General features: G+C 34.7%; 1 protein-coding gene across 1 annotated transcript in view; it reads right to left on the bottom strand.

Annotated features, from left to right (window-relative positions):
* Positions 1–202: 202 nt before the first annotated feature.
* LOC111049053 (BRISC and BRCA1-A complex member 2) overlaps positions 203–12,005 on the bottom strand; it is a 37,362-nt gene continuing 25,559 nt past the window's right edge. The window contains exon 5 of the mRNA XM_022335046.2: positions 203–8,111. Coding sequence (XP_022190738.1) covers positions 7,687–8,111 — 425 coding nt within the window. The 3' untranslated portion in view covers positions 203–7,686. The remainder of the gene's footprint in view (positions 8,112–12,005) is intronic.

Genomic DNA, 12,005 nt, shown 5'->3' with positions numbered 1-12,005 from the left:
CTCTATTTGTATAATGGTCCAAAGAATAAATATCTAAAGTTGATTGATGAAATCAATTGAAAGTAATGGTCGAAAATCAAAGAAACAAGCAGACAACAACTCGAGGGTCTAGTCGTCATAAGTAAGATTCGCCATACTCATTCACCTAAGGTTTTATCAAGGGTGCTTGAAGGCTGGGGGCGAGTAAAAAAATAACACAATATTCAAAGAAATGCATAGTTTATTATTTGGACGATTTAAAAAAAGGATTACAATTATCTAGAAGAATAAAAAACAAATAACATTTTTGCATGTTAAATTGGAACAAAAATGTTGTGGAACAACAAATAAATTGAGAACAATGTATACGAGAACCCGGAATACTGAATTTAAATATATTTTTTATTTACTTCTGGGTACCAGCAGATTCGAATTTCACATGGAGGCCTGATTTTAACTTTCTACAATAACACAACAATAATGAGCTTTTTCATTTAAAATAATACTATAATTTACTATTTACATAAATATATATATATATACATGAACGGATATATTTTACAAAGATTTCATTTCTCAGTTGAATACTTATTATTATTATTGAACAAATTGATTTCTATTTCTGATAATAATTGTGACGAACTGTGAACTAAATAGGTTCTTTAAACAATAAGTGTGAATAATAAAATATATTACGAGAAGGTTGATATTTCAAACTAATTGCGGCTTTTCTACAGCATTTTAACAAATGCAAAATGTCAGTATTTTAACAAGAACAAGATTCCAGAACATGAGCCAAAAACTACTATTTTTCATAAGGAGCCAAATTCAAAAATAGTTTTTAAGGGTGAGCTTTTTTGCTGATTGGTTAAACTTCTGAACCCTATCTATACTTTTCTCAAATGCTATTTGACATTAGTCTCATAAAACATTGATAATTTATAAACCATTACAGCGAATAGTTCCTTTTTATGTTTATTTAAAAATATTACAGCGAATAGTTCCTTTTTATGTTTATTTAAAAATGTGTGGTCAACATTTTGGGAAAAATTGCTTCATTTTCAATTGGTTGATTGTTATTATAAATGATCTTTTCCTTTGTGATCTACAGAGTGTTCCCCAACTCCCTGCCAATACTCTAGGACATTGTTCCTGGATAACAAACATATCTAAATTAGTTTTACAAAAAATTTACAAGAAACTTTTTAAACTTTTTTTAGTAAATTTGATTATTTATCGATTGGTACCTATCGAGACAGGTACCAATTTATTTATTTATCGAGACAATCAATCTTAATTTTATTAAGATTGGTCTAATATTAACTGAGATATGGCCGCTTTAGTGATAGGTGACCACTGAAAGTTTGTTGCAGTGCACACCAAGGCATGCTAATGAAGTCGCCTCAATGATGCAACAATATCTATTTGCATTGCATGTTATTAGTATGCGATTTTAGTTCATTTCAAACAAAAAATAACGTTACACATAACCCTCTACGACTTTATCGCTCGCGCAAAACAGTTATCACGAAGCGAAGCGCATATCTGCGCAGACGCAGGAATAGGAAGTTTACTCTGCATGTTGCTCTACATTTGAAGTTAATTTAATGAATTAAGTGAGTAATATAAAAGTTTCAACTGTTATGATACAGACCAAATAGTGATGGTGTGCTGTTGTATGTAGTGAATCCTTTGTGAATTGTGTTTAAACTCTGGTAGCTTTAATATTGTGTTTCTGACTGCGTACTTAACCTAAGAATCGGCTAGTTGTTGAATTCATTCGGGGGTACCAAGTCAAATCATGTTTATTCACAGTAAACAGTAAACACTAAGAAGCTATATGAATGAAAATATATATGTACTGTTAATATAGCCCAGTGATCGGAGCGGAACTTCTTATCATTTCTACAGTTTCAAGTGATAAGACACTATTAGAACGGTTTCTAATTAATTTTGTATTGCTAGTGAATGCAATCAGCTGTGCGGACTTTTGTATTTTAGCGGGTTTATTGTATCATAGCAACGTAGTTTTGAACTGTTTTCAAGTGCTGGCGGGAGAGTTTGAATTACGATAGCTACTTACGTCAACAACAAACTGTTCTGTATGATATAGCTCTCAATCTTCCAATAAAGCATTTTTTTCACGTTACGGTTACAACAACATAATTGATATGAACTTCACTATCAAACAGTGTAAAACATCCAGAGGTAATGCTGCTATTGAGTACAACGGTGTAAAGTACAGGAAAGCATCAACTTCGAATAAAGGCGATGTTACATGGCGGTGTTTATACAAAAACTGTTCAGTATCGATAAAAACAAATTCAAATGTATCTATTGTACGGGAAATAAATGGATCGCACGAGCATATTAGTCAGGCTGGTATAGGCCTAACTACTGAAATTGACGATGAACTTTCCATTGTGGACAAACAGAATAATTATGATGACAATGATAGTTTTACTACCCTTCGGACGTTAATAGGTGACAATCAGTTACAACAGGATAATGACAAACTAAGAGCCAGAATAAAAGTACTAGAGGAACAATGGAATGCGGCCATCAATCGTTCGATGGAGCTGGACATTCGTTTAATGGAGATGACGACTTGTGAGCAGCTAGGGAGGCCGGAGCAGGAGGTGTCACAGGAAAGCACCCTAGTCGATCGTCTTAGCCGATTTCTCAGGACTGAGCTTATTGCTGACTCCGATATGGACTGTTTTTGTAATTTTCTGATGAATTCTTTTCCAGGGAGCTAAGTAATATTGCCTTCAGTAACTGCTATGAGCATACATGATGAAAAAGCTTATATGTCTTTCCTGAATAAAATTGTAAATCATAATAATAATATTATTGCATTTGTTGTTAGTGATAGCCAACAGACTGAATGTACTAATGGATGATGTGGTTCTCATTGGAGAACTGTATTGTATGATAGGGTTTTCAATAAATTTATTAGCTTTGATTTGTTGGGTAAACATAATGATAGTTACGCTAGTACTCTGGTCAGTAGGATAGGCCCATATTTCAAATCAGCAAATTTGATAAGTATGCCCTGTCCACGTCAGAACAATACTTTTGAATGTGGTGTATTTGCACTGTATTTTATTGAAGAGGTTTTGAAATTTAGGAAAATCAACAAATCTACATGCTTAACTGCAGGTCTTGAATTGGACAATGATTTCAATGCTTCCAGCTATAGATGGAGGATGCTTGCTAATGCATGTGAGGTTTTGAAACCTGTCAATTGCAGATATGGAGCAAACTTATAGTAAAATTTTTAAGAAAGGAAATTTCAAGCCCTCAAATCCTGAACCAGTCGAAGTTTTGAAAAAAGTTGTAGGCCTATTAATGGAAAAGTGACTCACACTACTTGTAATAATAAGTGTAATGGTAATGCAATAAGAGTGTATGGAGACAGTCACGGTCGCGATTTGGTACACCACCTTGGTCAACCTGAGCACGGAAAATCTGTCAGTGGTTTTATCATGCCAGGCGCAGGATTTGACCCTATTGCTAATAATATAAGAAGTGACACTCATGATTTATCATGTGATGATAACGTGGTTGTTATTGGAGGGTCGAATGATGTTTATTTTAATGAGGCGTCGAAATTTTTAAGAAGCTTGATTACTCTTATCCAAGTATTGAATTTTACAAATATATTAGTATCCACTGAGGCATGATCGACCGGACTGGTCCTGTGTCAACACCGAAATAAGAAAAACAAAAATAGAAGAATTAAAACGATTTGTGGGAAATTTGATAACGTAAAGTTATAGATATTTCTGACTTACGTAGAGAAAACTTCACAAGGCATGGATTACATCTGAATAGAAAGGGAAAAACTGCACTGGCTCGAAAATTAAAAGAACAGTTCGAGTGTGGGCTTGCTGGCGGGAATATTATTGAGTTAGGGTATACTAGTAATTCGGAAAACTAGTTTATGGTCCTGCTTTAGAAGAAGATCAATCAGAAACCCTAAAACCTTTAGACAGACAGGACCTGGAAGCATTACATTCTAACTATAATGAAGTTAAACGGGCTGTAAATTTGATAACATCTACTAATATTGAATTCAGAATTGGATATTTAAATGTACAAGGCCTTGAGAATAAAAATCTATTAGTCAATGAATATGCGGCAGACAATAATTTTGATGTATTATGTATATGTGAGCACTGGTGTAGGAAGACTGAATTGCCTTTTAAACAGTTGGATAATTTTAAATTGATCCAGTCTTACTGTAGGGATACTCATATGCGTGGGGGGTTGCAATCTTTGTGACGGAAGCACTGTCAGGCAATGCTAAGAAGTTAGAACTTGAGTCAATGTGCCAGGAGCTTGATTTTGAAATAGCTGGTGTTTGCATAGAGATGAGCAAGGTGGTAATTTTATCTATCTATAGGTCACCTAATGGAGATCCATCAAAATTCTTGGAAAGTTTGGAAGCTCTCTTTTTATTTTACGCGAGTTATAAATGGAGAAACTATAAAATTGTAATTGGTGGAGATATAAATGTGCATTTCGATGTAACTGTCAATAAGAGGCATGTAGCTGATTTCAAGAACCTACTTAGGCAATATAACTTTACAGCACAGAATAATATGCCGACACGAGGGAAAGCTTGTCTTGACAATGTGTTTACAAATGCTTGCATCACAGAACTGAATCAGATTTGAAAAGTTATCAATTGCACTTTCTCTGACCATGACTCTGTATGTCTAATTGTGAAGAATTTTTTTATAGATAAATCAATTAATAATACCCAGGCTAGAATTGTTACTTCTAGGCCAATAGATGTCTTAAAATTGGCCAATTGTAGAGAATCTCTTAGAAATTATAATTGGGTGAGGTTTTTTAGTAGTATGGAGTTGTCTACAGCAGGTCAGATTTTTGATAAATTTATGAGTATCCTTGATAGCACTATACCTCAAAGAAAGTGTAAAGTTAATGGACATTTCAGGAAATACAGAATTGATAAACGTAAGAATGATTGGTACACAACTGAATTGACTAATGTGAAAAACAATATGTTGATGCTTAATGTTTTAAATAAGAAAGTTAACACGGAGGTAACTAGGCTATTATACTTGGATGCTAGAAGTAAGTATAAAACAGCAATTATGAATGCTAAGAAAGTACACACAATTGGTCGAATTGAGAAAGCAGCAAACAAATGCAAAATGGCCTGGAAAATAATAGGTTCAGTAAACGGTAGTAAATGCAACGACGTAATTCCAGTATCACCTGATGAATTTAATGATTTCTGTGGGAGTGCGGTTGATGATATAAATAGTAGAATAATGAAACCTACTGAGACTGCAATGGATATGATGCAGAATTTCATCACTGGAGAAGAGAGGCCTACTTTTCAGTTTGCAGAAGTGACCATGGATGATGTCCTGGATGCTCTGAATAGATTAAAATCATCTGACAGTGTTGATCTATATGGCCTCACAAATAATCTACTTCGGAAATTAGGTGATTGCATAGCATGTCCTTTAGTTTATTGTATAAATAAATGCATAGAGCAAGGCGTTTTTCCTGATACACTAAAACTATCGAGAGTGATACCTGTTTATAAGAGAGGTGACAAGAATTACCCTTCCAGTTACCGACCAATCTCATTAATTCCCATTTTTGCCAAAGTTTTTGAAATTATAATTCATAAGCAAATATAAAGCAACATAAAATTATATGTAATGAGCAGTTTGGTTTTATTAAGAATAGGTCGACCACACAAACTGTTGATTCACTCATCAATAAAATTCTTGAGGCTTTTGAGGGTAAACGCTTTGTTCAGGCCACCTTCTGTGACCTGAGCAAGGCATTTGATTGTATTGACCATTCCTTTCTTCTGGATAAGATGGCGGCAATAGGATTTCCCAATAGATTATTAAAATCTTATCTACGAAAGCGAAAACAGATACTGTGTATTAAGGGATCAAGATCCAAGGTATCAGAAGTCAAGTATGGTGTACCACAGGGTTCCGTGCTCGGGCCGCTGCTTTTTATACTAATGATAAATGACCTACCAAGCTTCGTAAAGAATCAGACAATATTGTATGCCGATGATACAACTTTTGTAAATGAGAGTAATGACATCCACAAACTTGAAACTTCGTCGGCAACATCTATGTCTAAAGCATCGGATTGGTTTAGAGCAAATGGGTTCCTACTGAATGAGAGCAAGACCCAGTCACTGCATTTTGGTTTGAGGGGAGCTACCTTGTTGAACTCCTCTAAAAGTAGTAACTTTCTTGGTATTTTCCTGGATAAGAAGCTGACTTGGCGGCCACATATTGAATATTTGACTGGTAAACTCTCTAGAGTTATATATCTTTTACACAACTTAAGAGAGCATGTGACCTACATGTATTTGAGATCAGCTTACTTTGCGTTTTTCCATAGTCTGCTATCATATGGAATTATTTTATGGGGAAACTGTAGTGATATACGGAGTGTGCTTGTACTCCAGAAGAAAGCTGTTAGAATAATTTCTAGTGCACAATTCCTTGCCCATTGTAGACCGCTGTTCATGGACATGAAAATAATGACAGTAATAAATGTATATATGTTTAAGGTTATACTGTATACAATTGACAATATATCCCATCTTGAACGTAGGCAGGACATACATGAGCATTTCACTCGGCATCGTGAAATGATAAATGTACCTTTTAACCGACTGACGAAATCAACAAAGAGCTACGAAGTAATTGGGATCAAAAGCTACAATAAGCTATCAAGACAGGTGAAAGATTATCCCATCAGCGTTCTTAGACGTAAGCTTCAGGAGTGGCTGGTTGGACATCCCTTTTATGTTATTACTGAGTTCCTAGCTTTGAATGATGGTTCAATTCATTTCTAAGTTGAATGTATTGCGTATTTTATTATTGTAAAGTTCTGTTATTTATTGTTTACATTTTATATGTATATGTTGTATGTATATGCAAATAACGATTATGACGTTGTCTATTGCTTTTTTTTGAAAGTTTAATGACAATAAATTATTATTATTTCTTTCTATTTAATGTTAGGTGTTTCTAATGTCATTCCACATTACTGTTGATGTAATGTTATGTGCGAAGAGTTCGATTTAAAACATTCAATTAAAAAAGTCAATAGATTTGCTAATATGAGTATGACACATCAGCTTTTTGGTAGAGGTGAAATCATTTAACAACTGAATAATATACATTTCATCTACCGTTTACTTCTGCCTAAGTTACCGTGACAAAAACAGACCTTGAGACCATGATTTTATACTCTGCTGGACAAAAACATAATATCACTCGCTCTCAAGTAGTGTTCACCATACATTAATTATTGCAATGCTTGAACACTCCTATAAGAACAGAACTGATTTTATTATTTTTCTGCCCAGCTGAGCAGAAATTCATATGGGAAAGTAGAGTTAAGGCCCGGTTGTACAAAAGCCTGTTATATTTTAATCATGATTAAATTCCAAGAGAACCAATCTGAGAAGAAAAGAAGGCTTCTCTGATTGGTTCTCGTGGCATTTAATCGGGATTAAAAGTTAAGAGACTTGTGCAACCGGGTGTAAAAGTTGGGCTCCAACCTTGAAAATAGGACCGACAAATTAAGACCATATATTGGACCAAAAAATAACTGAACGAAATTGAATGAAGTGGGTCGAGTATCATGATAATAATTTATAGCTGTTTGAATGAGAGGAGACAATCAAATATGGACTGGCTTGTTTTTCATATCATCCAACTTGTTCTCAATGTACAGCAAAGCTCTCTTAATTGCAACTCGAATATCCCATGAAACATGGAAAGGCACATTTTCCAGAATTACTACTTCTTGCGCGGTATAAATTGATCGTAATGTATAAACAGGCGCAGTCACTGGGAACCTTTCGGTCAGAGTTATTGTCAAAATACAGAGGAAATTTTTGTCATCATTGAGCAAAAAGGAGGCACGTAGAAACTGAAGAGCATCAAACTCGAGAACACTTGTTCCCCGAACATTCAGGAATTCGAAAATGAATCGCTTGCGTTTGGTGACCGGTTTTACTTTGTGGTGTAGAATCGAAGTGTTCGCTTTGTATAACACTCTTCTCAGGAAATCGGCGAGGTCTACACTATCCGAGCAGGTGCTTTCTGAAAAAAAAAACATTTTTTTTTTAATAGGAATATCATTCAAAAAAATAAATAATACTGTAATGAAAACAAAATATCCTGTATATTCTACTGAAATACAGTTTTATTAATACGATGCTCAATACATCGTCATAAACCTTAAACTACAACCACAGAAAAGGCATGCACAAATATTTCCTGTATACCTATTCATGCTAAAAATTATGATGGTGATGATTATGATGATTTTTTTAGATCTATTAAATTTAGATTAGGATTGAATCTCAAAAAAATGATGTTTTCTGTCAGACTTAACTTGAAGAGTGGATTTTGCCTTTTTTTAGGCCTGCATGTAACATGCCAGTTTAAACGGAGATACATCATCTGTTGGTTCAAACTCTGTAACTCATTAATGCAATCATATCTTCAAGTGAACGTAGATTAGTGTTAAACTTAGATGTTGTTGCTTATGGACGTGTTTTTGCATAGTTCGAGTTTGGTTTTAATTTATCCATACACAAACGGTTACAAGTTTCAGATGAATAAAATATTATATCAATATCATCCAAATCCGTAATTTCTGCAATTCGGTTTTTTGTAAAACAATGTATGTAATTTATTCCTGCAGTATTTATTTGATAATGTATAAAAATCAGTCAACTAATGTATATTTATAATGTATAAAAATCAGTCAACTAATGTATATATGATAATGTATCAACATTTTTATGAACATTTAGAAGAATTTGTGTACACATTTTTAACCTTAGCAACCTTTACGCTCAATGACAGAGCAGTGCTCCTTAAGGTGCGTACATATATACGCGCCTCGAACACGCTCCGCACTCTCTCCGATCATGAACGTTACGCGATATGTTATGCAAGGGTTCACTTGAGGTTCGAAATATGTTCGAAGGATGATCGCTCCGCTCTTTTCTTATTGTTGACTTCGCTACAACCTACCCTCACAAATGTGAAACGTTCAATCCATCTGATCGGGTGACAAAACTAAATAAAATATTCTGACTAGGGGGATTGTTGGGTAGCCTAATAATACATTATGTTTTAAACATAATTTAATATGTTTGTATAATAAATTGATGATATTATTATGTTTGTTGCATTTATGTTGATTTTTTTATTACAAAAAAGTTATGTCTGTCAATTTTTTGAAAGGTGAAAGGCGTAGTTGGGAGTTTGGCTTCTTTCTTCTAAATTCTAATATGCTGCTACCTATTATTAATGGTTTTACATTATTAAATTTTGATGATTTAATAATTAATTTTGATAATTTTATATGCTAACACAGAGATCGTAAAAACATTAACCGCGCATGCGCAAATATTGGTTAATTCACCCTAGGAACTTACCAAGATCGAGCTCTGTTACACGCTCTGTTCGCGTTCCGCTCTTGCTCGACCTGCGATCATTTTGCGATCTGCTCTGGAACGTTCGTTTGCGGAGCAGAGCGTACTGTAAGTCTGTACGCACCTAGGGCGTTTATGTTCCAAATTTCACTGTTAACTCAAGCCTATAGCCCACATAGTTCTTCTTCATGAAGCTATGATGTGAAGCTATGAAGCTGGTCGTCTACGACCAGCCACGGTCGAGGTAGGATGAAAACCGAGTTAGCGGTTATCTAATAGAAATAGGTTCGCTCGTCCCAGCCAATCGGCTCATGCTTGTTCAGTACCGTTCCGAAACTGCATCGAGTTAATAGTATACGTGCGATCGTAAAGTGATTTATATCAATTTTTGTTAGGCTGTTTTCTGTGGTGACTTTCATTTATTCTATTCCACTATGTCCAAGTGCAAAGCGTGTTCTGTCCCAGATGTAAAAGACATGATACAATGTTCTGTTTGCGCGAATAATTTTCATGCAATCTGTACGCGAATAGGTGATCCGGATAAGTTTAAGAAAATGAGCGCTGCTAACAAAACTCCTGGAAATGCGATGCCTGTGTTCAAAATAAAACAAAATTGTCGGTTCACCATAACCCGATAATGTAGCCCTAAATAGCGACACTTAGATACTGAATGCAATTCGTGAACTAAGATCGGAATTAAAAAAAAAAAGACATAGCTACAGTTGCTTCAGATCTGGGTCTCAAATTTGATACTCTTTCAAAGTCGTTTCAGGAGGGAAAATTCTCAACTCAACAGAGTGATTCAATAGATACGTGAGAGGCTCACTAACTTCACGAAAGTGCTTTTTGAATAGTCTACATGGAATTTTATCCAGAACACTAGACATTTTATTTTCAAGTCTTTGGACAAGTTCTGCTACATTTGAAAGTCTGGGTAACTTTACCTGGATAACTTTTACCTGGGTCGACATTAAACAATAATTCAAGAATACATGCCATATTTCACCTGTATGTAATTTGCTAGTTTTATGAATTTTACCTATTGATTACATTATTTCTGAATTACCAATTTCTCTACTCCACCATGAATATTCAGATATTCTGTTCTATTTTATTGTACATTTATGATAACATTGTTGAATTTATTTAAAGAAGAGCTCTGATCAATCTCGTATCAGCTAATGATACGTGCGGTTATATTAAAGTAAAATAATGCAATACAATCAAATATTATAACCTACAATTATATTGATAATTGATGAAATAAAATGTTCTGTAATAGAATTTTCTACGATAATACTTTTATAATACGATCGCGATGATTTAATGCACGAGACTCACAGTAGACGACGGCCAGCAAATTACACTCAATTTATCAGATCTGTGCAAGAGCCGTAGCTCGTCATCCTGGGTTGCCACAGCTCTTCTCCTGATAACTATCTGTACTAAATAATACATAGAAACCATAGTGACTGAGAATAAAAATTATGAAAAATCTAAATATTAATAGCAACTCTAGAAGAGACAAAATTCAAGCTGCAAAAACGTCCAACTACGAAGGTCATTTTTTCAAACTCTGATCACATAATACTGTAACATACGATATACAATACAAGTAGTAGTGGGGCGATTTTCACTGAACAGCGTGTTTCCTCCTTCCCCCACCAAACCATCTGTGATCAGCGCAGCAAGATCGTCAATTGTTGTCGAGTTATAAAGCCAGAAACATGGCCGCCTCAATAAAGTATCTCACCAAGTGCTAGTTGCATAGTTGGTTTTTTTGCAAGCAAAGGGCAATAGTTCAGCAGAAATTGAATGAATCAAGTTTAGAATCAGAAAATTTTATGAGTTATGATGTGCTTGAATGGTGTCGGAAATTCCAAAAAATGTTTCAAAAATGTCAGTTGAAATTACTTCCAATAATCGTAGTGATCCTTGACAGCTCGTCGTCACATTACTGGTGCAACCAAACGGCTTGATCTGCAATATTTTATGGAGAGGGTTTTGGTAGGATGGTCCACTGGTATGACAAATGCCTCTGTAATGGTGATGATATTGAAATAATTTTATAGATTGGGTTCGTTTAAAAAGATGTAGAATTAGGACTTTTTCAAACAGACTCTTGTTGAAAAATAATTTTCTCATATTAATATTTTGGTAACTTGCGTCCGGAAAGACTCAAATTTTATGCAGGGTTGAAGTATTTTCAAGGAACTGTATTTCCATTAGCGATGGAAAATACACGAGTACTTGGGAGTATTTCAAACTTGCACTTTCATTTCCCACGGAATTGTGCTCTGTCTCCACGTGGACCGTCGTCTCGTTGGTGGAAGGGGAACATGATTCAAGTGGAAAAGATCAGTTCCAATCAAGTCGCGGCCAGAATAACATTTAAATCCAGAGGTAGCATCGGGTCTCGAGGGCTCAAAATTGGCGTGTATGTTCAATTTGTTTGCTGTTCAAGTTTGTTAATAAATATATATTATTTTTCACCGTGAGTTACGTCCATGCAGTTTATTAATGATTTGAAGTGAATATATGAATGTTT

Source organism: Nilaparvata lugens, chromosome 4, assembly GCF_014356525.2.
Source record: "Nilaparvata lugens isolate BPH chromosome 4, ASM1435652v1, whole genome shotgun sequence".
Taxonomy (NCBI): domain Eukaryota; kingdom Metazoa; phylum Arthropoda; class Insecta; order Hemiptera; family Delphacidae; genus Nilaparvata; species Nilaparvata lugens.
The sequence above is the reverse complement of the archived record's forward strand: the minus strand, read 5'-3'. Positions and strand labels throughout refer to the sequence as shown.